A 26,909-nucleotide genomic window follows, 5' to 3' on the forward strand; every position below is an offset into this window, starting at 1 on the left:
TAGATGCAACTCCYTATTTTGAAGAGATGAGATTAAAGATATAGTTTTCTTATATATTCCATTTTAATATCCGTAACTAGTACAGTTCTAACATTTTCTTTTAAACTAATCTATATATATTCCTATTCCTATTCTTGCTACTTCATTTCTTCCTGTATGTAATGCATGCCACACAATGAAAAAGGTATCAAATCTCCCTCCTTTCCATCTTTCATGACTTCTTTACCCAAGCATGCAGATCTACTATTTCTCTGTAATCCCRTGGAAGAAAACTCACATTGTTTTGCTTGTGATGAGTCTGACCTTYTTCCCCTATTTCCCAAGAAAATCTGTCCAAAGACAGGAACTGACTATGTGTTTCACATTATATAAACAATGGCAACATATGGTGGGTGACATTCCATCAATAACTCTTTTGTTTACAAACAACACCTTATAGCATACTCCATCTGCCAAAGCCACGATGTAGTCACTGCTTTTGGCAAACAGAAGAAAATAGCTGTCTCCCTAGATGCTTATGCTCAAAATAAATTATCTAAGTAAAAACAGTTGTTTATCTAGCATAACACCAACCAACTGTACTTCTACATCTTTTAGCTAGCAGTAGGAAAACACGGAAAACAACTCCAATGAACCACTTCAAACCTGCCTGAAATAATATGTCAGTATTTGCCAACTGGTCCATTTCTTATAACAGCAATACGATATGAATTGCAGACGTGTATTTTAGGCTAATTCTGCTAGTCTAAACGACATAACTGAGATGAATAAGAACTGACTGAAAAATTCTCATGTTTGTACATTTCTTGTGGATTCTAGCTTTTTATATGGTTAATCAGCACAGAAGTAGCATCAGGTCTTCCCTGAAAAAGGTAATTGCAGATAGGGACTACTTGAAGTTCGGTTTGCTCATGCCTAGATATCCCCTAGATATAAAAATTTCTTTACCTGATAATACTGCAAAAGGCTGCTTAACTATCTTTTTTTCTTGGAAGTGAGAAGTTAAAGTACAAGCCAACTTTACGCAATGAGTGAATCAAGAAACAAACACAATGTCTCAAATTGCTATCTATGTAATTTAAATATTGTTGTTTGGTGCTGAGTTCATTTCTTTAGTGTAGCAAATATCATATTAATTTATTTCACTAGCAAGACAGAGGACAGAGGCAACTAGAGCACTACTGTGACTCTGCTTCAAGTCTCTGCTTCAAGCTTCTTCTCCATGACCTGGATTGCTCGTTTATCTAGAACTGCTGCAACTGTTACATCTCATTTGGAAAAATACATGAAGGCAGGCGAGCTACTATGCTGGAGTGGTAGTCACCAATATATAAGTAGCTAAGACAATGTCTTTCCTTGAGAATTCTGGAGTAAAATTCAATGTCTTCCCTTTCAGAAAGCGTTCTGCTTATATAGGTCACTCTCCTCAACACAGTTAATTTGTGCTAATGCTCTCTGCCCTCCGGCTGAAAAGAGCCACCTTTTCAGCAGAATCTGTGGGAATGAGCAAGGCATGGGTTGGCTTTTGCTCCAGATACTGTTATAACTGTCCGTACCTGCAAATATCTGAAAACATAGTTCTCTGAGCCTTCATGCAGTTTTCCTTGCCCATGTTGTACTCCTCAGAGATTTGGAAAATAAAATAATATTCAAAATTACACTTAGCCCATCAGTGGAAGCTATAGCTAAGGACATAAAGAGATGCAGCTGACCATTCTGATTTTCAATGGTYATAGTAGGACACAAAGAAAATGCAGGAAAGGCAACTCAGTAGCCTTGAAAAAAATAAAGATCAATCCCTTCTGACATTAGTGCAATCTCATTAAGTTACAAAGAACTAAACTGGCAAATCAGAGGCAGGCATTCATTTGAGGTTGCATGCGGCAACTTAAAAGAGTTTCAGGCACTGGAGAACATCCTTTTAATAACCAAAGAAACCCCAAACATGCTGGAATATATCAGTGCCTTACAAAAAAGGCTGCTGTCAACTCCTCACCCCCGCTCTGCAAAACAGAAATGTTTAATATATTCCAAGAATCACAGCCCATTACAGGGAACACAACACCACTTAGGTTCAGATCATGTCAATTTGGTGCAGGGGGAAGGAGTATTCCTAGGCAGAGGGGATCTCTGTCCTGAAATGTAGAGCTCGACGACTGCTCTCTTGCGGGCAAAGCAAAAAACACTCTCCCCTGCAGCTGCCAGGTGGGGAATTTAGATCCAGCAAGAAGAATAAATGGGTTAGTGGTGTTTTCTTATTACATCTAAGTTGTCTTTTAGAACTGAAAAAGTTCTCTCTAACGCGGCTGGCATGTAAACATTTTCCAATGGGGTTTCCATGGGAACAGGCAAAAGTGTGCGTGTGTGTATGTGCGCGTATGTGTGCGTGGGAGGAGGAGAAGGTGTTATCTTCAGATTGGAAGATATTTTTAGGAGAGCCACAGGTTAGAAAGATTATGACTAAACCCAAGCAAATGTCTGTTTGGAGGCTGGCAGTAGGGCGAAAGGCAGCTGGACTTTTCCAAAGATCACTTCTCTGTGGGGCAGCCCATAAAACATTTAATGAGATACTGTCTGTGCCCTTTCAGTCTTCTTTCATTTTGCCATACATGCTCTGTACTAATCTATAAATATAAAGTGCTGTACTACTGAGTTTTCCACTTTGGGACAACTTGCTAAAGGTTAAAAGGAAGAATTCAAAAAGTAGAACAAAACCCAAGAGGCAGACTGAATATCTGGCAGGAGGGAAAGCGGGAGGGAGGTTGCAACTAGAGCTCAGTGTTTTATAGACTCTGTGGTGGGAAGCAGTCTTGGTCCTGGCGGTGTTGCTTAGGGATTCAGAAGGAGATTGCAGCTCRCTGCCTTTCCCAGAGCTGATCTAGATTTTACCAAAGTGTGAGGTGGATCTGCTACTGATTCCCTTGAAAATGGSAATAGGTGAATATACCTGTCTTGGACAAGCAAATGGATTGCAGGGGRCATTTTCTGGATTTTCTGAATTTAAAATCCTGCAAGCAGCAGCAAAACAGAGTTTACCCTGTTGAGCAAAGGCTTGGACCAACAAGAAGCAGATGGAGAGATGAGTTTCTGGAAGATAAGAGTGGAGGAAGAATCGAACTGAGGGACTGGGAAATATGAAAAAAAAACAACCAAAAACCAAAAAGGATGGTGAAGTTTGGCAAAGACAAAAGAGAAAATCAATAAGAAAAAGAAAAAGGAAAAGTGCAATTCACTCTGCTGCATGAACTCTTGTGAGAGTCATTAATTGACAGTGTCCTTTACTCTGTCTTGAGGTCTTAGACAGTGAAAAAAGGATGAAAGGATGAAGAATAAGACTCAGAGAATATATTAAGATGAAGAAAAAAGAAAAGCCTTGAACAAAGAAAAAGACCTAATGACATTTGGAGGGATGTACTTTTTAAAGAGAAATTTAATTTACAAATACTCCAAAATTCAAATAAACAAAAAAGTTTTTTTTCTCTTTTCTTCCAATTTCAGCTTGGGTCTTCCCTTTATAGGAGGTGTGCATTCAATATCATACTTTTAAAGTTAAGGGTTTTATGTAAGTAAAATGGATTTATTCTCTTTATCATTGTGATGTACATATTTTTTAAAGTACTTAATTTATGAAATTATGGCCCATTATTAAGATGCTTGTATCTAAGTCTCTCTCAGCCTTTTCTCAGATAAGAGATGTCCCACTCCTTTCATCACCTCCACAGTCCTTTGCTGCACTTGTTTCAGTAGCTCCCTATCTCTATAGCTCTGGGATCCTAGAACTGGATCCATCATTCCAGATTTGTCTCACTGGCAAAGCAGAAGAATCAACTCAGCCTGCAAGACTCAGCCTAATGCACCCCATGATACGTTGTCYTCGTTTGCAACAAGAACACATTGCTGGATCATCTTCAGCTCTCTATCCACTAGGCCATGCCAGGCTTTCTCCGTAGAGCTGCTTTCCAGCCAGACAACCCCCAGTCTGTCCTGACRCACTGGGTTAACCCTCCCTACCCTGGAGCAGGACTTGGAAATTTCCATTGATGAACTGCATGAAGTTCATCTCTATTTCTCCTGCTTGTCAAGGACTTTCTCAACAGCAAGGCAACCATGTGGTGTTTTAACCGCTCCTCTCAGTTTTGTGTCATCTACAAACTTACTGAAAATGCATTCCATCCCATCATCCAGTCATTCATGAAGATGTTAAACAGTACTGGTACCAGGTCCTGGGGAACACCACCCATGGCAGGTCTCCAGCTAGAATTTGTGTGGCTGATCACACCTCTCTTTGGCAGCATTTTCAGTCCACTGCACTGACCCCTATTCAGCCTGCACAGCTYGTCTATGAGGATGTTATGGAGACAACGTCAAAACTCTGAARTTGAGATCAACAACACCCACAGCTCTCGCCTCATCTGCCAAGCCAGTCATCTCATGACTTCATGAGAAGCAGGCTGTCAGGCTGGTACAACTGTGCTTCTTCTGCAAGAGGGAAAATTGTAAAGCTCATAGTGAAACTTCATAGTGGAGGAGAAAGAATTAGGTCCCCAAGCACATCTTCTAGATCCTCAGTGCAAACACATTTTAGAAATACTGAATGATTTCAGCATTCAGCTTTACCCCAGCCAATGTTTTTCAGGACAGTTTTTCCCAAATACAAATTTACAGCTTGATTACCCCAGAARGAGAGTACCTCCAGTCTTTTCAAGTCTAAATGAATATCACTGGGATGTGAAGATGTTAAAAGTAAACTGTCTCCCATGAGGAAGGAATATATTAGCTTAAGCAGCATTTATGGGTCACAAAACATTTCTTTGGACATATACAAGTGTGAAAGTGAGAAGTGATTTTCATACTACATTTCTGAATTCTGGGACAACAATGCTTCTTTTTGAATCAAGGTAAAGAAAAATCCTCAGGAATTCAATCTACCAGAACATTTTTTTTCATGAAGCAGAGGTAAATAATGTTCAAGGTCATATGTGGATACTTGTTTATAAAAAGACTAAAGTTAAAGAGTTTKTTGGGCAGGACTACACTGTAAAGAACCACTTCTTGAGGGAAGAAGAGGAGGAGAAGCTCTTGCTAAAGATTATCTGGCATTAACTGCTCTTGTTATTACTTCCCTGAACAAAGGTGCTTAGAACTGTTGCCATTGTCTTTTAGAGCATGCTATTTCTTAGAGACATGAAGCATCTGCACACAGTTTGGAAAAGCTAGAAAGAAGTCTCARGAGGGCAATGACCAATTTCCCTGCCTCTAATTCTAACTGTCACTAGAAAAGGCTGTGTGAATGCTCTGATCCGATCCTGTTGTTGCTTACACTATTACAAAACAGGAATAATCCTATTAGTGCCCATGAAGGCAATATATAAGCAGAAGGAAGTTGAAGAGTGCTGAATTCATCTGTTTCTGTTTTTTCTCTTTCTTGTTTCCTGAGGAGGATAAACAGCTAAGAAGCTATTGGATATTTTGGAAACAGGCAGACCTCACCTATGTGCAAGCTTTGGTTGAAGTGAACAGATTTACCTTGCATGTCAATGGGAGAAGGAGAAGATCTTGTTTTTCTTGCTTTTGTCCCTCCTGAWCTTTATTCTTGCTCTTTTTACTGTCTATATCTCTCTGCCTCCCTATCTGTTTGTCATCTCCTACCYTTCTGTGTGATCTGCTCTGTTTTATTAACTTTGACCATGTATTTCAAGAGGTCCATAGCTAGTTTCAGGGTGACAACACAGCTGAGGAAAGCATACCAAGAGGCTAGGTACAAATAGAAAGGCAATATACAATATATTGAAGAAGGATCACTGTATATTTGAAAGTATGAATAGAATMTCACAGCAAAGTAAGGTCCTAAGTGCTAAAGAAATGTATTTATTTTTATTTCTAAATACATAGAACACAATTATTATTACAGCTTGTAAAATATGTATGTATACAATCCTTTATACATATATATGTGTATTATAGATAGATAAAAATTGCAAAACAGATTTCAGCATATCAATAACTGAAATAGCATGAGATAGCAGCAACTGTCCAGTTATCATTGGAAGAAGCCAGAATTACAAAAGCCACYAGGGAAGGAGCCAGCACGTCCTGTCTCAGAATGCTATTAGGGGATAGCTATCTGTTATAGTGACAAGATGTACCTAAAATCCTTTCTTTTGGATTGGCAGAGCTGGAACCGCAGAATCACTCCTGCATCAACCACAGACCTCTCTGCTCAGTCTGTTTTGTGACCCTGATAAGAGTAAATAATGCATCCCACCTCTGACACAGCATGGTATATTTTCAGAATATCCTAAAGCTTGCTGAATTTAACATAAGAGTCCCCAAGCATGCCTTACTGAAAATTTGAGACATCTAGCAGAAATTGGTAGGAGAAAGGGGGATGACATTGCTGAGTAATTTATTCCTGAAAAAAATTTATGTCCTCATCCTGCAGTTGTTTGAAATCAAAACCATTGTCTTGGATGATGAAGTTGCTTGACCTTGCAGATTTCTAAACTAACTCAAAAATCCTTCGTTATGATGCAAAAAGATAGCATATGGTCGCTGTTGCCTGTGAGATACGATTACTTATGATTGCTTTCTATCAATGTTTCTACTGAACAGACTAAGACAAAAATCTTATGAGGCAAAATCAGTTTTATTCTTAAATTCTTAAATTTCTTTCCTGCATATCTATTTGAATTTTTGTATACCCCACATAATTTCTGCACAACTTAACAGATTGTGCCAAACTATGCCATCGTGATATCACCATATCATCAGTGGTAGGAATAGAAGTCTGAAAAATACTTGCTATGCTTTGTCTATCTTACTTTTTTTTTGCTAAATTAAAAAAAAAAGGATGTATTTCACTACAGTGGTGACTCCAGATAGATCTGATAGTCACCACCAGGAGTGGTGACTCCAGATAGATCTGAGAATTGATTTGTACATATTTTAAAAAACTCAGTGTTAAAGTACTGCAAAAGTACAGTGATGAAAATTTTTAAAAAATAGCTTATACTCATCTTGTTTACCTAAGCAAAATATTTTGTTAGTCTGATAAAGATATTTTATGTGGCTTGTCAGCCTGGATGACTAGCAGAAAATATAATTAAACATTCTACTTTGTTCTTCATTCCACAGGAGATTCATTATAATTATATGATTATTCAGGATGTCAAAAACTATCTTGCTCTTTTAGAACTTTTGGTTTTGATTCACTGTTTTTTTCCTATTTCTGAGTTCAAAACTGTCTGTAAGCAATGAAGAACTAAAGATATCTGTCCATATTTGGTGCACCAGCTGGCAAATGGCCATAATTATCTTGTCATTTTTTCCATTTCTAGTTTTGTAAAGCAAACACGTACTCTTCTCAGAGTCATCCTACCACATTTTTTCCCTGTCTTGAAGACAGCTGCACAAACTGGATAACTTCTCCTGTTATAAGTTGTTTCAAGAAAAATTATATTCTTTGTGAGGGATAATTGTGTTTAGGAAGTGACCAACAGAAATAAATAAACAATGTTAGTTGTATACCACAGAATCATAGAATATTCAAGGTTGGAAGGGACCTCTAGAGATCATCTAGTCCAACCTTCCTGCTCAAGAAGGCACACCTACAGCATGTGGCACAGGGTCCAGGCGCGTTTGGAAGACCTCCGGAGAAGGAGACTCCACAACCTCCCTGGGCAGCCTGTGCCAGGGCTCTGTCACCCTCACAGTAAAGAAGTTCCTCCTCACATGGAGATGGAACCTCCTGTGCTTCAGCTTATGGCCATTTCCCTGTGTCCTATCGCTGGTCACAAATGAAAAGAGCTTGTCCCCTTCTTCCGTACATTCTGCCTTCCTGAACTTATACATGTAAATTGGATCTCCTCTCAGCCTTCTCTTCCAGAGAAAACAGGCCCAGCTCACTCAGTCTCTCATCATACAAGAGATGCTCCATTCCCTTTAATCATCTTAGTTGCTCTTCGCTGGACCCCCCTGAGAAGCTCCACGTCCCTCCTGTCCTGGGGAGCCCAGAGCTGTCCCCACTGCTCCAGGTTTGGCCTCCCCAGAGCTGAGCACAGGGGCAGGATCCCCTCCCTGCCCCTGCTGGCAACATCCTCCTCACGCAGCCAGGAGCCCATTGGCCTTCTTGGCCACGAGGGCACTGCTGCCTCMTGRCTAACTTGGTGTCCACCAGGACTCCCAGGTCCCTCTCYGYGGAGCTGCTCTCCAGCAGGTCRAGCCCTAATCTGTACTGATGCCTGGGGTTATTCCTGCCCAGGGGCAGGACCCTGCMCTTGTCCTTGTTGAACCTCACGAGGTTCCTCTCTGCCCAACTCTCCAGCCTGTCCAGATCCCTCTGAATGGCAGCGCAGCCCTCTGGAGTGTCAGCCACTCCATCCAGCTTGGTGTCGTCCACAAACTTGCTCAGGGTGCACTCTGTGCCCTCGTCCATGTGAACAAGTTGAACAACACCAGGTCCAGCACTGACCCCTGGGGGACACCACTGGCCACAGGCCTCCAGCTGRACTCGGCCCTATTTATCACCAYCCTCTGAGCTCTGCCATCCAGCCAGCCCTCCATCCACCTCACTGTGCACTCGTCTAGTCCACTCTCCCAGAACTTCCGTATGAGGATATTATGGGAGACTGTGTCAAAAGCCTTGCTKAAGTCAAGGTAGACAACATCCATGGCTCTCCCCTCGTCCAGCCAGCCTGTCATCCCATCATAGAAGGCTATGAGGTTCGTCAGACATGACTTCCCCTTGGTGAATCCATGCTGACTGCTCCTCAACACCTTCTTCTCCTTCATATGCCTGGAGATTCTCTCTAGRATGAACYGCTCCAYCACCTTTCCAGGGACGGAGGTGAGGCTGACCGGCCTGTAATTGCCCGGCTCCTCCCTCTTGCCCTTTTTGAAGACTGGAGTGACGTTGGCTCTCTTCCAGTCCTCGGGCACCTCCCCTGCTCTCCAGGACCTCTCAAAGATGATGGAGAGAGGYTGAGCAATAACCTCGGCCAATTCCTCAGCACTCTTGGGTGCATCCCATCTGGGCCCATAGATTTTTGAGTGGCCAGTTTGCCTAAGTGATCCCTAACCCAATCTTTCTCAACCAGCAGAAGGTCTTCCTCTAGCCCATTTATATCTCTTTCACCTGAGCCCTGCAGTTCATGGGGGGTTGCCTTAGCAGTAAAGATAGAGGCAAAGAAGGCATTTTACCATTTTACCTACATTACCRCTTCTCCTTTTTCCTGTGTCTTGCAGTACCTCTCAAGCAAAGAATTTTACTCAGCTAGTGACATTGCTGAGACGGTGAGCACGTCAATATAGTTTCTTATTTAGACTAGCAAGCCTACTTAATGAAAGGCAAACACAGCCAATGTCTTCCTATTTCATGATTTAGTTGTATGCCAAAGCATGATAGCTCACCCCGCTTCTAGCAAAGGGAAGCTCCTGCCACTGCTCAAGCTTCTTCAGTAACTCTTGTGTCCCTATAGCTTTTGGAAAAAGCTGAGAAATCAGCTGCACAAACATTATAGATTAAATAACTATTATACAAGCTTCTGTGCCAAATATTATCTTTAACGAGTGTTTTCCTCTATGGGACTGTGAGGTTTGTGTTCTTCATAACTAGAAGGGCAGTGCCAAGTTTAGCAAAGTCAATCACTGGCATTTTTTCCACTCATTTGTCTACTTGGGATGTATTTGGGATTTAAAAGGCTTATTTTTTTCAATACATAAGAAAGGCATTGAGAGGACTCAATTTTGTGCTCCAGTGTACTTGMGAATGACAGCTTATTTTCACTGAACAGAAGTTAGCTCATCTGTACAGCTGTTTCAGTAGATCATAGAATCATAGCATCACTATAGCTGGAAAAGACCTTTAAGATCATCAAGTCCAAYTTTAAAGCTATCACCACCACGCCTACTAAAGATGTGTGACAAACACAGTTAGTCAGTTACTATTGTCTGCAAAAGGTGTATGTTAAAATAAGTAAATTTAAGTGTTCTTTTTTTTTTTTTTTTTTTTTTTGCAGAGTTTAAGTCTTATGAATGAGAGTCCAAGAAACACTAGCATAGGTATATCTCATTAGGATTCATTTGTTAGTTGTATGAACCAAGTTGTTCCTGTACCATTCTTTTGTAACTACTTTTAGCTATGCCATGAATTACTGCATGAGAAGCCTCATGATGCTGTAAGATGTTAAGAGAGCAAATTCTATGCAATGTGATGATAAGCAAGCAGACAAGCAGTAGCCATTAGCTGTATTAAGTGCTACGGGCATAACTTCTTGTCTGATAAATAGAAATATATTTCTGAAAAAAAATCCATTCCAAACTACGAGACTTACTTCACATGGAAAGGCATAAGAGGCACAAGAAAAACTTCTTTATATGACAATACATTTTCTCATATACTGGGTTTTGTTGAGAAAAAAGATTAAACATATTATAGCCAGTTCATAACAACAGTTCCTTACTATTAGGATGTGTACTTTCAGTGAAAAGCAGAAACAACCACAGAATATATCTACCAAAATTAAAATTGAAAAGAATTAAAAAAGACATTAACCTCTTCTTCGACGTTATGGGCGATCCCATTCTGCACTGGTCCTGAATCACTTGGTGGTGTTACTGCAACTTCCACTTTTGCACTTTTTTCTGTGTCATCATCCATAAACAGGAAAGAAAATGACAGAACAAAATATTACATAACAAAACTTTTAAAGAAATTGTTGTTATATCTAAGTCATCAAATATTAATGATACACAAAAAAAGGGAGAGAGAAATTCTGGCACATTTTGAATGCAGTTCAGATCAGTGGTGACGTTRCTGACTATCCTATTGGCACTTACATTCTGGAAATTTAAAATTTATTTAATGACTTTGGAGAATATTCAGTGCTCCTAACTAATTTACTTTTGCTTTACTTTTGCTAAAGCCATTTTATTTAAGGTAAGTCAATATTTAACGTAAAAACTGACATAAAGCATTGTACTCATACAGYATACAGCATATCAAACAAACAAAAACCACATAATTATTTTTTATAATATGTTATCTCTGCAAACTCTGCAGAGGCATTCTGCATTATACCTTTGCAATTAGTAAAGTTACTTCCTAACAGCATTTGTATTTTTTCTTTTTCTAAAAGTATATGGGAATAGAATAAAAGGATGATCCAATACCTTCATAACAGTCTTATAGCCCTCATGCAAAAACTTTACACAGATTAGAGGAACAAAATAGAGSCTTTGGTTTCTAAATCTAGGTTTCTTCAAATTTATTCTTGCCTTGACTGTCTCTGAAATCTCTAAACAATAATTATCTCTTTTGGTATGTACTAGACAAAAATATCAATGGCCAAAAATCCCTTGAATAATATAAGGTTATAAAGCTCTGTCTATATTGGGTTCAATGTTCCTTGCACACAGAGGTAAATACAGCTATGTGGTTGCATTACTGCTACCCTGAGACTACTCTTAATTAAAAATCTGAGTGGAGTGCCAGACTGCCTGTAATTATTTCAGTGCATTTGGGCTGTCTCTTAACCCCACATACAGCATTATGGTGTATTAATGGAGCATCCCATCCAATTGCTTGAYGCTGCAGGCAGACTGTATCCAAATATAGTACAAGGTCAGGGAAAGTATCAACTGATAAAACAATTCAGCTTTTATCAGACACATTTGCATCTGGTTTTCTAATGCAGAAAACATGCAGTGGGAGAGAAAAGAGGATTCATGGTAAGGATTTCTTTTTAATGTATGAACTTCTGAACTAAAAGATACATTCCTACCCTTAATGGGAAAACATAGTAAGCTGATTTTGTACAAGAGTAGCATATGCAGGCCTGACTAATTCTCTGCRACTCGCAGATGCACATATCAAATGCTAAATGTGAAGGCTCTTTTTATTATTGTGGCAAGAATGCTGTCACCTGAAATCTCTATATTCTTAGAGCAGTGTTTCTCAACCTCAGGAAAGATTCATCTATAATTTAGAGTAAATGCCTGCACAAAAATTTCTAAGGGGGTTGACTTCACCACTGGAAAATTCTCAGGGCTCCATCAACTACAAAGTGATGAAACCTGCTTTATAATTTATAAAACAGTGCAAACTGCATATGTGGCAGATTTCATTACCTATGTGGACGGGGGAAAAAACCAAAAACAAATCAGAAAACAAGCTGGCAGTGCTATAAACCAGGTGTGGCTGCCACAGCTATTCACTTGGTCCCTGGGGATGCTATGGACGTGCAGAACGGCTGAAGCAAACCAGGTTTTGTGCAGCACAACCAATTATGAGGAAATAACACAGTACGGTCAGCCCCTGCGCCAACCTTTCTAAGCTCAGTAAAATCACTGAGTTTTCAAATTTTGCCTCTTTCTCTCATGTCAAAATCAGCATTGCATTCCTGCATTTTCCCTGTAGGGAGTCATTACAGTGTCTTAATTAGACCAGCCCCTCCCTGTGTTTTATGCTTTTTCATACAGGTAATCAGAATAATTATTACTAGCTTATCTCAAATTATGTTGAAGGGGAAATTTGGCTCCAAGGATTTTCAAGCAGAACAGCAGAGTGAGCTCTCAGAGGGAACTCAGGGGCTAGTGGGGAGTCTGCACTGGGATGCTCACCGTGATTAGCAGGTCCATTCCGCCTCTCGCCGTCTTCCACCTGGCACTTCTTTTTGGCAATCTTATGAAGAATTGAGGCCCTCTCTTTGAACTTTCCTAAAAGAAAGCATTACCATTATTTAAATGCAGACATTTTGAGAGGCGAGGTATCCTGGCAAGAGCTTAGGCTGCATAAATCCCTGCCACTAATCCATTTCCATCCCTTCCCAAGCAGCAAATATGTTATTAAACACTTYCCTCTGATATCCTGATATATACTTATTACTTATGTACTCTGAAATATACTCACAATTTTCTTTTTAGTGGAAATTGTATAAACTTTTTTTTTCTTATTCTGAGAAATCAGCAAATAATTGAAAAGTAATTGAAAACAACAGAAAAAAAATGTTTTTCTTCTGAAGAAGTCACTGAAGTTCCACCTATGAAAGTGCTGGTGTAGAATTTCAGCCTAAACAGAAGACAACCAAAGATAACAGCACGGGTTCAGGTCTAAATTAGGAGCACAGTAACACAGAATTTAAGAGTATCCATAAATTCTGTCACACTGATTGTGGTTATTTTGTCCATTTGTAATCAGCTGTGTCCCTGTGACTACAGACATTTCAGAAGGACAGGAAGAAATCTTCATAACAAACGATTTTCATAAAAGCTTCTCAACTTGCCAGATGGCTGAGGTCTCCCATCAGGTTATCCTTGAAGAAATTAGAGATCTACTCACAGCTCATCATCTAGACTGACCCTGCGACAATTTGTCTCCTCCTAAAAGCGAAGTCTATGATTCCATCACTCTTTATTGGTTGTTAAGTCCAAACTGTATATTTAAAGTAGACAATGTCAAAGATGGCAGACATTAAATGAAATGAACCCAGTCCTTCCTCTAAGTTGGTTTTCTTACATTACAGCTCTCTGGATAGGTTATGACAGTTTTTTTTTTTTTTTTTTTTTTTGTAGGAAGATGTTGTATGCATTCTTTTCTGTTTTTGTTCTCATTGCTATTCTTCCTCCGCTTTCCCAAATATAATTGGATAACTGCAGCACAGTACACTTCTAATTAAAAATACAAATACCAGACAGGGCTTTTCATTGTTTTAATTCTTCATCTCCAGTTAAAAAAAAAAAAAATAATTGAAAGCTGTCCAACTGGTTTTGTCCTTGCTGCAAAAAGTGTTCAGGCTTATGGCCAAAAAATATCTCATAGGGACCGAATAATTCATTAACACTGGGAAGSAGACAGAAGTCATGAATGAACTCAGTGAGATGGATAATGCAGAGTCAATATTTCTAAGTTGAAACACAGTGTTGTGGAAGGAATCGTGGGTCAAAACAAATCCTCTTACCCCTCTCACAAGAGGGAGCTTTTAGGAAACAGTACCATTATAAGAAATTCATCACTAACTTCTGTAGCACAGAAGCTACATTCTGATGTGTAATGGGACTAGCACATAGCATTTGTGAGGAACTGGATTTACTTTGTCAACAACTCACCTCAAAAGTATAAAAATGAAAATAACACAAAATGTCAATAAATAAGCACTGCCCTTTCAGCAATCTCAATCTTATCATAAACAAATCACACTCAAAAACAATAGTTATCATTTAAGAACATATTGTTAAGTATTTGGTATATAATGCCACAGGAAACGCCTGCAGAAGATCACTGCAGAGTTGAACACAATGATAAATAGTAAGACACCTCCTTATTTCAGTGCAGGCAGTCAATGCCAGAGATTTTAGTTAGACAAGGAAGAAGAGAAAAAAAGCTAAAAAAAGGAAAAAAGAAGAGAGAGAAAGAGAAGTGCTCAGGTTAAAAAGTGAGCTGAAGAGAGAAAAAAAAACAAAACAGAGAAATATAATCATATTTTGAAATATTTTATGCAGAAACTTTGGAAAAGTTAAGTCAGTTTCTMATTCAATTTTAAGCAAATTTAGGAGAAACAAAAGAGCTTATCCTGAAGCACGTGTACATTTTCAAAGGTGCCTGCAATTTTTCATATCCCTTGATCATAAATTACTGGTAGTAAGCTTCAGAGTACAATTTCACTTTGCACATTTTAGGATTTGGCTTATGATATCACAGACATAAACTGCATTTTTAGAAGCAAAGCAAATGAAGCACATGAGATCCTTCTGAAATATTGTGTGTAAAAACATCTACATCTTCACCTTCTCCAGATTGTTCTTAATTTACAAGTCATATTTTTGAAGAGTTTAATTAGAATAACGCAGAGTTTTATAGGGATACTCTTGTTTTGGTTAGAATTGTTTAGTTCTGTTTAGAGAAGTTAGAGCTATTAGTGAACTGAAAATGAAATACCCTTATAGAGAATAATTCTACTTTATATAAGCTTAAAACTTAAGATGGAAGATACACATCCACCACTTCATTCAGGGGACTGCTCCATAGTTAAAAATTAAGGACATGGAAATTAGACTGATTATTTMCAATGAAAAGACTATTTTCTTTCATTTTTCTTTGAGAAAGTACATGGTTTATCTCACATACTTTTACTTCTTTCACTCACATTTGATTTGCTCAGTACAGCTGAACAAGMAGTAGAAAAAAAAAAAAAGACCAAAACTGACTAAAGAAAGTGTAAAACTGAAGGGCAATTGCAGGTGAACACTGCTGCTAGCCTGCATGAGGGCATTGACACAGAAACAGAGGTGGAGTCTCCTCCTTCCCTTCTCCTCCTTAAGAGAGAGAACAAAGCTAATTAAAACTTGCTTGGCAAAGGAAAAGCTCAGGGACACAYCAACCCTCCAAGGAATAAGACCATAATGGGATGTTTCTAAATCACTCATATTTAATAGAAAGCCCCACAGATTTATTTTTAGGCATAGATCTTCTGTCATGCCTTTCTCTCATCTTCAGTTGGGATTACTATGATAAACCATGGGAATTTCATGCAACTGTACTTCTTTCCAGCAGATTTGCACTGCAAATTACATTTTTTTTCTAACAAAGGTTTTGYCTTTCACAGCCTTATGTACTATTGATTGCCTAAAATAGTTTTTATTTTTTGATGTATGCATTTTACATTATTATGCATACATCAATCTCATTTACATGACAGTCCAGGTCTGAAGATCCTTGATGCTACACACCACAAATAGGATAAACTATTTTAGAAAATTCTTAAGTAAATTAAGGTAGTTTAAAGCTATATTGGCTATATTTGAATACAGGAAAACAAATCAGCATTGCAAAATATACACATGCCTTGATGTACATGAGTAACTCCAGCTGGCATCTCCAGTCTCTGAGYTGACTCTTGATCAAGGTTATAATAAAAGTCTTTTGACTGTAAACCAGATTACAGACTCAGATTCTCTGGATCGGAAGCCTTTGATTTGAGAGAAATTTTTTGGGGGAAATGTACTGGATTTAAAAAATCAAGACTGTATCATTTGTCTGATTTTCAGCCTCTAACTAAATGCAAATTGCTACATCTGCAAAACACACTAGCAATACAGCCAAACACTCATGAGTCACAAGATGTCAAATTTAAGACTGCCTGGGCAACCTAACCTGTGCCTACTTGGCCTGCTGGTGTCCAGCTAGGGAATAAAACTATTGTATCACAACTGATCAACTTCAGAAATCCTTGTTATACCCAGTTTTCAGTTTTCATGCTAAAAAGTCACCAAAGTGTAACATGAATACAGGAATCTGCACATATATGCATATTTTCATATTCCCACCTGGTTCCCATCACATGTTTTCCCCAAACAGGTCCTGTTCAAACAGTGATTAATCTAAAGTAATTCAGATCAAACAGGAGGTAACAAAACAGTAGAGCTGCTAAGACCCAGGGCCACAACAGACTTCTGAATAATTTGCTATATCGGTATTGTCATTTTCTGCCTCTCCTTCTTCTTATCCTACATCACGAATTGATGTGCCTTGTGTGTCTTCATCCGAGGACTTAAAAGATTTATTATCCCTCTTCGCTCAGGGCTTTAGGACCCTGACACAAGCATTTTTCTACTAAAATCCACAGATTTTTAATTGGATTTACRTTTTTTTCTACATAATTTTATACTAAATGTATAGAAAGCTCGGTTAAAAAAAGGAAGATGAAGAGGAAAAAAAGGATAAGGGAAAGAAGTATGATGCAGAGTGATGGAGATTACTTTCTGCATATCTAAACGGAACATTCAAAATATAGCATGCTTTGATCTAAGTTTATGGGATACACTACCCTATATCTGGTCTTTGAAGACACATAAAAATGATGAAGACGATAGCTGTATTTGAGAACCCATATCACAGATTCCTGCCAGTGTTAAAGACTCCTAATGACAAAAAGTGCTCCACTCCTTGTTTTTGCTACTGGAAGAAAACGTGCAGTAGGTCTTGGATTATTTATTCATGAAGAGTGCTCTCTAAGATTACATTAAATATTTACAGAATTATAATCAGCATAAGCCTGGTAATAATATACAGCAGTTATATATAGCAGTATATATATATACATATACATACTGTAAGCATGCACAGAGCATACTTACATGGATATTTACCCACAAATAACTATATTTAACACTAGAGTAATTATACAACTTAGAAATCTATTAATGTAATGATGGTAGATTTAGTACTGCAGGAAAACAAAGGAAAAAAAAAAAAGCTCAAAAGCTCTCTGTACCAGCTCTGAGGCTACAAGAAAGGATATCTGTAACTTGATGATGATAAATAGTGAGACAAGATATATTGCAAAAACTTTAGCTGTGGTAACTCTGTCTAAGTCACCTTAGTTAAAAACTCACTTCCAATGCTTGAGAGAGGTATTTAAACATCCTAAACCTCAATACGTGCAGTAAAGTCCCCTTGCAAGAGTCTATTATTTCACACCATCTTTGTAAATCAGTGAATTTTCCAGCTGGATAACTATCCATACAAACTGGGGCTTGCACCTTCTCTAGAAGAAATCAGCATCTGGCAATTCTGGGTGCAAAGGTGTCAGAAACTGTCTGTCAAAGTAGGGCTCAGAATAGTATGAGTGTATGTCACTGTCAACAGCAAATGCAGCAAATGGGATATAGTCAGAATCGAATATTTACTTTTTTTTTTTTTTAATAGGGAGACTCAAGTCATTCATCTCGTATTTCCATGATTAAACTTAAGTAGGAATAAATGGTTAACTTTTTCTACCGGCCTAGCATTTATCTCCATCTTCAAGCAAACCATTCACTGCAAAACTGAACACACGTGGAACCCTCAGCCTGGTGCTGCAACCAGAGAGGCACGAGAGGCCTTGACTCCTGCCAGGGCTCAGCTGAGGCAAACTTCCCAATTGCAGAAACGCTGATTGAAGCACATGGTGGAAATTAAGCCTATCCTTAACTGCTTTCCCGAATTAGCATTATAAACAGCAGTACTTCTGACTCAGCTGAAAAATTCCCTGAGATTTCACTGAGCACTGATTCAGGCCTTAATTACTTCCCACTTGTACTGTAGAATCAGGATTTTATATATTTTTTGTATTGCAGTTAAGCATACAATTAACATGCTAGAAATAGTGAAGCCTACTTTTTTTTTTTTTTGAAAGAAGTTTATTCATTACTTTTGAATAATACAAAAAATGTAATTTGATAAATGTTCTCAAACTGAGACATTTGAACATTCATAAATGATCTCATCTTCTTGAATATACTGTAAAATATGACATAAAATAAGCCACTATAAGCTCTATTACACAGTATAATTTGTGAGTGTAGATTTGCATGTATGTCCTTCTTTAATAAACACATTTCCTTATCTGAAAAAGCTGATGACAGTAACCTGAAAAGAGAGCGACAACTGATTACACTGACAATGAAATCATGCAAAAAAGAATTATTCAAAATGAAAAAAGGGAAAATAGTACAAAGTAAAATAAAGGAAACACACAAAAGGCTCTTAAAGAAGGACTTTACAGAAAGCTCATACAAACAATTCTAAAATATTTCTTACCTTCTTCAGTCATTGTGTCATAATATTTTAGGTTTCCATATGATCCAAGCTCTACAACATCACAGTAAAAGACACAAAGATAAGGAACCAGCAGACATTGAAGAAATGTACATGTTTTTGCATGTGCTTCATAAACTTCACAGTGATTATGCAAAAAAATTCTGCAGGACAGCAAAACATGGATTGCAAATATAGCAGAGCCTTTTCCCCCCAGGTAGTTTCACAAGTCACTTAAGTTAAATGGCCTGCTAGAGTGAGATCCCAGAAGCACTGAAATCTAAAATTCAGCCTTTTCCAGGTGGTTGCCAATTTTGGTGCTTCCATACATAATCACAGAATCACAGACTGGTTGAGGTTGGAAGGSACCTCTAGAGATCATCCAGTCCARCCCCCTGCTCCAGCAGGGACACCCAGAGCACRGGGCACAGGGCGGCATCCAGGCGGGTTKGGAAGATCTCCAGAGAAGGAGACTCCACAGCCTCCCTGGGCAGCCTGTGCCAGGGCTCTGGCACCCTCATAGCGAAGAAGTTCTTCCTCACATGGAGATGGAACTTCATGAGACTATAGATGTTCTTTTATAAGATGCTGCCTCACATTCTGATGCTGACTTGATGTATAGGAATTACTTAATTTGACCACTCTCTAATTATGTGTGAGATCAAAAAAAATTTATTTACTCATGTCAATAGGTGTTATAACATCTACATTAAATAGTCAGTTAATTAATTGATTAATTAATTATATATTAATTAGATTTATTAAATCATTAATTGGATCTGAATGTCACACATTATTATGGTCTGTCACATTAGAAGAATGAGTGGAAAGTAGAACTCCTGAGGGCCTTAGGTCTGGTCTTCCATGTGACAGATTCTGGTACAAAATCCCATTCCTTCTCCAGATGTTGCTTTACATTTCATTCTTTTCGTTCTTAAGTTTTGCATGTGCATCTTCAAAATAATTAATATAAGTTTCAAAATTCTACAAAGCAGAACACAGTACAAGCTGCACAATGCTGCAGAATTTGTATGCAATTTCACTAGGTAAAGCTTTACAACTGAACTTCTAAGCATTCAACCTTTGAAACAGTCCAGTTATAAAAATGGATATTTAACAATTTTATATTAGTGTTTTCTATGCAATTATTCTTTATTGATGTTTATGAAAGTACTTAAATAGCCAATTATTTTGTTTTGATGCACATTATAATCTTTCTATATTTATTCCATATGGGTGAATTTTAATAGAAATCTTGCTTTTAGCTTTTAATTCTAAAATATTGTGGTGATGTGCTGATACTGGTACTTTATCTGGTACCTTCAAAGATCCATTTTTTATTAATTTGCAGATTGCAAAACAAWCATTTCTTACATCACTTGTACACTAAGAGAAAGTTTTATGACATGTACCTAAAAATACGAATTTTTATTATACTTGGAATTTTAAAATTGAACTTCACTTAAACGTAAACCTACTTTAACAAAATCCATTACAATGACTGACATAGTATTATTGTACAATGTAGTCTGTCCTTATATGCACATAAGTATGCCCATAATCATATGGTATTTCTCAAGTCTTTCAASACATAGAAAGACGTCTTTTGAAGAAATACATTTTGTGCTGCTTTGAAATGATGCAGTTATTCATGCACTATTTTGTAAATGTATTCTTAACTCTGTAATATAATGTTGGTTTTATACATAAAAAGCTGTTGTCCTAATGTCTAGMTTTTAGCCTGAGAGTCTCAAATTCCTTATGCAAATGATGTTCCTATCATATTAAGATGGATGTCCCCTGTGCAAGGAACCTGTGATGATGCTTGATGTTGGCACTGGACATCACCAACCCGAACACTGGGTTTGAACCCACTGTAGGATGGGAACAGGAAGGGAAGCCCATGCCAGAAACAAAAAAGAAAAGCCACAGCAGAAGGAAAATGAGGTACTGGCAGTCGGGTTTAGATCTGCMTTTGCTTCAGTCCCTGCTGAAATGATATAGATATGGCAGTCAGGAAGGAAAAGGAGGAGGCTCAGACCATACAAAAACAGAGAAACGGAAAGAACAGATCCATTCAAGTGCACGGCACTGACACTAGGCATGTCCTAAGCGCCTGCACAGCACCAGCAATTCAGCATGCCAAGCTTGAACCCTCGCAGCTGGCAAAGCTAGTTCCAGGAAGAACACTAATCTTGATAGTGTCCCCAAGTTGCTTGTAGTCCTCAAAGCTTTTGTAGTCCTACACCCACAGCAGAGCTATCTTATACAAACAACATTACAGATGATAGAAACAATCAACGGCACTTACATATATCGTTCTGTCGATCTCAACAAGTATATATGCATCAGTGCTGCTCAGTAACACCGGAGGTAAAAGAACTGGGTTCTAAATCATTATGGTAAAAAAATAAGCAAGCAAACAAGCAAACAAACAAACAAACAAACAAACAAACAAAAAAAAAAAAATCCAAAGCCACTACTAAAGATCTGTCAAATTTGTCTTGTCTTGGTACATCAGCTTTGTGTGAAATATATTTCAGACACAAGTGCAGAAGAAGACTGGTCCCAGCAGTTTGTGCCACGAACCATGGAAATACTCAAAAGATAAAAGCCAGATGCCTCCAAATGGGCCCTATATGATGTCACTAATTTAAAAGCTCTCTTTAAATTTGTTGCTAAGATACTATTATAAATTAATATTAATCTGATCAAAATGCTCCAAAACAAAGGTTTACCTAATTTATTTTTGGATTTTCCTATTAAAATAGGGCTCTGTTTAATATGATTCTACATGAACTCCAACTGAATTGAGGTACATTTTAAAAATGTTGGTAAGTTTTCAGCTCTTTTAACCATCTGATATGAAATGGAATTTGAAGTCTGAAATACCCTGATAAAGGCTGGTTAGAAATAGAATAGAAAATCCAACACTTCAAAATTTTGAGAATTCTTTGAGAAAGTTTAGAGAAACTTTCTGACTTCTTAAATTCTGGAGATTTCTCTGACACTGATTTAAATTGATGCCTACTATACATCTGGCATTGTAGAATACTTTCAAAAATCCTAAAAGCTTGAACTATTTTAAAGTTAAAATATTTTACAGTTTTCACACTGATCCTGCGTACCTAAAATGGCCCTACTCTCAACCTCGAATTCTTATAAATAATTTACTTTGGGCAATTCCGGGGTGGATCATAGGGAAACATTCCCTTGCAGATCCTTTCAGGTTGATGTTCCTTTCCAAAGTGTGGTGATCAGCATGGCTTTGAGATCATGGAGAGGTTGTGAGGAAGGACAGAAAGACAAGACACACGTAGATATTAGTGGCACTGTGCATCCCTGCATGTTGCATGGTTCCTGCTGGGGAGGCCACCGCAKGCACGTGGCTGAGCCACCATCAGCAGAGCATCCCTGACGGCCTTGTGGTGGGGAGAGGAAGCAGAAGGGCAGCTTAGCAGCCAACCCTGGGCAGTCACACTGACACTGGGGCAATTTCTTCCTTTCTGCATGGGTTTTTAAAAGACAGAAGTGAGTGGAGGGTTACCGGTAACCTTACTTGACATTTCTGAAGGATGACACCACCTGCCTTATTACCTGTTATTTTCTACTGTATACGTAGGTGCTACACTATATCTAAGTAAACAGAAGGAATAGCATCGCTAGTCAACAGCGATTAGTGGTAATTGCAACCCATACTCTTTTACAGTGCAAACCATTGCACTGGGTTGCCCAGACCAACACACAGTTCCTGCTATGCATAAAAATACAGAACTGCATCAAAATTCTCATCACATTTATTTTATATATATACTCCACAGGAATTAAAAAAATTGATGTCAACTTATTCTTTTATTCAAATAAAATTGCTAAATAGCAATCTCTGCAGGTAATCCCTGCATTTTTAGTGCATCTTCCATTGTTGCATTTTCTTGACCTTGCTAGTGTCTGATTTCTGCAGTTATAAGGGTGCTGAGGCATAATCCTTTTTTAAACTCAGTGGCAGCTTAGCTAAAAAGGAATTGTGAGGCATTTGGGAAAAAGCAGGGTGGCAGTAAGTATCTTTTTGTGCATTGATGAAACTTCCACTTATATCATTGTATATATTGACTTATCTGTGATACCGGTTAAACTGGGAAAAAACTTCCTTTATCATGGTAGGAATAGGACTACACACTGCTGGACAGTTTGTAGTCGATTTCAAGAGCCAAACAATAAAATCAGCATCTTGTAACTATTTTCTAAATTCCTTAGTACCCTGTAACTAGTTTTATCATCTGCAGCATATCAGAAGATGAGCACATCCTTCCCTTAAACAAACTTTAAAGAGCAATAGTCATGCAGATAGGGAGATGATGAAAAAAGCCTTGAATCTTTGCTTGCAAACTCCTTTATACCTTTTAACAAACACTTTCAAAGGACTCACCCTTAACCTATGGGATCATTCTTGTGAGAAAATCAGAGATTCTGGCTAAGTTTTTGTAGGCTTAGGGCTATTGGTACAGTGGCAAATGAYGAGTATAAATCTCTTCCAGGTCTTCATACTCATAAATTCAACCAGCGAAGGGTTGAAAAATGTAAGACAAAGGCRGAAGAGAAATGAAAAAGAGGTTAGAGACTGCTAAATAAAATTGAGAGTGAACTTGCAGTCAAGTCAAAAAGTATGACTTGAAAGCGAAAAAAATCTTGTAATCATGAATCCTAGCCTATTACTGGAAGCAAAAGGGATTTTTTTTRTGCAACGGATTGCATATACAACTCTGAAAGTCAGTCCCAAACAGTGCTTCAGAGCAGGCAACAAAGGMTTTATTTTGGTATTCAGTGATGATTGTTCAGCAGTCTTCTGAGTGCAGGCGGGTACAGGGAAAAGAAAAGAATACATGAAATCTCTTCTTTTTTTTTTTTTTCCTAATGAAGAAAATGTATGAAATTTCTGGGTTTATGTCTATTTAAAGAAACAGGTTTTAACTGATGAGCTTCACGAGAGGGCCAGAATAAACTTGAAAAACAGCTGTGGCAGCATGTCTCAGATCAGAGGAGCTACCCTTAGTGACAAGTTCTCCCTGCACACTACAGCATGGCAGGGTGTAAAGGTGACCAACCTACAAGCCTCATTGCATCTCATCCCACCACAAAGTTCTCCGGCAGGTTCTACCACTGCAATTTGCAATACTTCTCTCTCCAGTGTTTCAGATGCCCCTATTAATTTTCACTGATCTGGGTTGGAAAGCTGTCTGGTGAGCTATCAGAGACACCCATGCCATGACACTGGGCAGAAAAGTGATGATGAGTGTAATAAATTCATTCACTGGTTGGATCCCAAAGAGAATGACTGTCCATAGCGAAGTTTTAACAAATGGATGAAATGAAAATTGGACTTATATCAAGATAATTCTCCACTGGAGATTCTTACTTTATGTTAGTGCTGCTTGAATCAAACTACAGTCCTGTGTTTGGGATAATTAGTGAGAGAAGATGTGCAGCTTGGCAAGTACAGCTGAAGAAGTCGGCAATGAGATTTCCTAACTACAATTTAGATCATTATTGCTCTTTGATTATACTGTCCAATGGAGGATAGAACTTTGAATTAAGGAATTAACTGACATTTATAGAAAAACTGGCTTTAGAGAAGAGTATGTTTTGCTCATTTTCTTGTGCTCACAGACACAGAATGTGCCCTTTGGTTATTTGCTTATTTGGTTAGAAGTAGAGGAGGTAGAGAAAGAAGTAAGTTGCAAAGATTTTTATTGCCTTTATTGCTTGGGCTATTATTTTAATCAAGCCTCTTGTATTTATAATAATGAATTCCCCCTTGTTTATGTTCCAAATAGATTTTGTGAACAGCCACCTTAGCAGTTTCTTCTTGAAGAATTTATCTCCTTTTTAAAATATTTATGATATCAATTCAGATTCAACTTACATTTGTCACCATGTTTTACAGCATATCCTTTGTTTCTGCTTTAGTTTAGGCAAATTTAGAAGTTTAGGCAAATGCCTTACAGGAATTCATATTATAACATCAAGAAAGAATAGATCCTCTCCTTCCATAATCTTTTAGTGATTTCTTCCAGCTGGTCTTGAGAAAATTCAATTAGCAGATAAAAGACCCAGCCATAAACAAAAAMCAGCCAACTTCAAGTGGGCTAGATCATTTGTCATAGCTATTAAACCTAAACTTAAATTAAATCTGGATTGACTTGATCAAATATGTTGGATCTGAAACACGGAACTCTTAGTGTTAAAAATATGATAAAGACATAATGGAGATTAACATCACATAGGTGTAAAGGAAGAGTCCTAAACTATAAATAAAGAATAACTATAATACAGAATAATTCCTTTAATATAGAATCTTTGAGGTAATAGAAAAGTCCACAGATCCTACCACTTAAAGGATATCAGGCATTGCGATTTTTAAAAGGAAATAATAATTCCTTTTGAAATAATTTTCTTTTGTTGAATCTCAGATTAAATTTGACTCCCACCTTTTGAAATCTTCATAAATTTCTTATCTCCTCTATAGATCACTCTTTACCTAATTTATCTGTGTCATCTGGGACAGTCACAGGGCTTAGATTGCTATGGAAGTTACCATGTATTAACACTGCAGCATGCAGAGGAGACAAAAAATATTTTAAAAGGCAGAAGATTTTTTCCCACAATGCCTCCAAGTTAATCTAAATTATGCAAGTTATAATTCATTGTTGTAGCCTACATTTTCTGCTTGTCAATCTTTAAGCTGCCGGTGTGCAAGCTGGCAGTTCTTTAGAAGTGGAGGCTTTTCTGGTAAAAGAACAATTGCAAGCAACCTCTTCTGGGTCTAAATAGAAGATTAAATAGTAAAACAATAAATAACATGCCTTTCATATCCCAATGCTGGTATTGTTTTATTAAAACAGGAAATAAAGAAAGAAAATTAAAAAAAAGGAACTGATTTAAATGACTATAAGSCAGATCTTTATGTTGACACATTTAGCTGATTTCTAGTTACTTGGTGAGTAGGCAGCACTTTGGAGAGAAACTACATTATATGAGATACTTTAAAAATAAATGTGGTCATCTTTCATCTTGTCTCAAGTTTCAAGTTTCTATAGTTATTGTCTCTTATCATATGTCCTTACACAGTTTTCACTCTAGGTGCTTTTGTTCTGGTAAAAATCTTATTAAAATTCCCTATTTTTATTATAATTAGTTTATTTCAATTTTATCTAATTGGAATATAAATAGAAATATAATTGAAAATGTGTATAAACTTAACAAAAGAGTTCTGGGTGGCTGGGAATAATAGCAGCACCTTAAAATAAGATATGCCTATTATTTTACTTTTAGTGCACCATGTAAAACAAGACTGAGAACCTACAGTCCTTTCAGTCCATACAGTCCTTTAAACGTTTTCTGGTGTCAAATTAAAGTTTGTCAAAGGTTTCTCTGACAGGATTCTAACTGATACACTGCAGAAGTGACACTGAAGTTTTTTTTAAGGAGATGGGACAAAGACACCTTACTAAAACACACAATCAACAAAAAAGAAGATATTTAAATTAATATTACAAAGCAGATCATAGTTGTTGATATTTTGGGTGATTATTATTTTTTTAAGAACAGCCCGAAGTTGATAAGGATAATGTCTATCCTCCTTCTGATGGCCTTGTTTCCTTTCTATTTTATTTTATTTATCTTTATGCCATCTGCCTGCAAACTCTAGAATACTGGTGTCATATATTCTGTACAACATAATGACACCAAAGGATAATTAACCTGTAATACCAGAATTGATCCCATCTTGGTCAAACGAAATTCCCACTGGCATTGAAAGGAGTATTTCCTCCTGAAGAACTCACAAACACATGTGAGAATGGGAATGTCAGGATGTAGAAGTGAAAATTTCACGCTTTTGGTGAAAGTCATTGGGATGTTTACCATCTTTTCTGATGGGGCCAGGATTTTGTCCAGGATCTGTGGGGCACAGACACTTCGGCATGCTGGAGACGCGAAGCTTCAACTACAGTGAACAGGGGTGCTGATTTTCAGCACTTCTGATGAGAACCATACAAGGAAATGCATGTTCTTCTCATAGCCTAATCACAAAAATTCACTAAACTTCTGGAGAATTAAACTATCAGCTTTATACAACCTGAGGAAAAACTTCCATCTTCCAACCTCAAGAGAACCTCCCTCATAGATACTATTATTCACAGCTCTGTTCATATTTATAACTCTTTTATGTTATTTACTATTATTTTCATCAGTGATATTCAGAGTTAAGATGAAATTGAAAAAGAACTGGAACTCATTAAGCATAGAAATCTGTAGTGAGAACAGGAGCTCCTTGACCTGG

The 26,909-nt window shown here is 37.7% G+C and overlaps 1 protein-coding gene across 2 annotated transcripts in view; it reads right to left on the reverse strand.

The window, feature by feature from the left end:
* Positions 1-26,909, reverse strand: part of SLC24A2 (solute carrier family 24 member 2) — a 100,318-nt gene that overhangs the window by 15,873 nt on the left and 57,536 nt on the right. Inside the window, exons 5-7 of one of the 2 annotated variants that reach the window (XM_026043896.1) lie at positions 18,575-18,625; positions 12,619-12,714; positions 10,553-10,641 (exon numbers count right to left, since the gene is read on the reverse strand). In XM_026043896.1, the coding sequence (XP_025899681.1) occupies positions 10,553-10,641; positions 12,619-12,714; positions 18,575-18,625 (236 nt within the window). The remainder of the gene's footprint in view (positions 1-10,552; positions 10,642-12,618; positions 12,715-18,574; positions 18,626-26,909) is intronic. The other variant, XM_026043901.1, reaches the window with a different exon arrangement.

The sequence above is a fragment of the Nothoprocta perdicaria genome, unplaced genomic scaffold, assembly GCF_003342845.1.
Source record: "Nothoprocta perdicaria isolate Ctin4 unplaced genomic scaffold, notPer1 scaffold_104, whole genome shotgun sequence".
NCBI classification, from domain to species: Eukaryota; Metazoa; Chordata; class Aves; order Tinamiformes; family Tinamidae; genus Nothoprocta; species Nothoprocta perdicaria.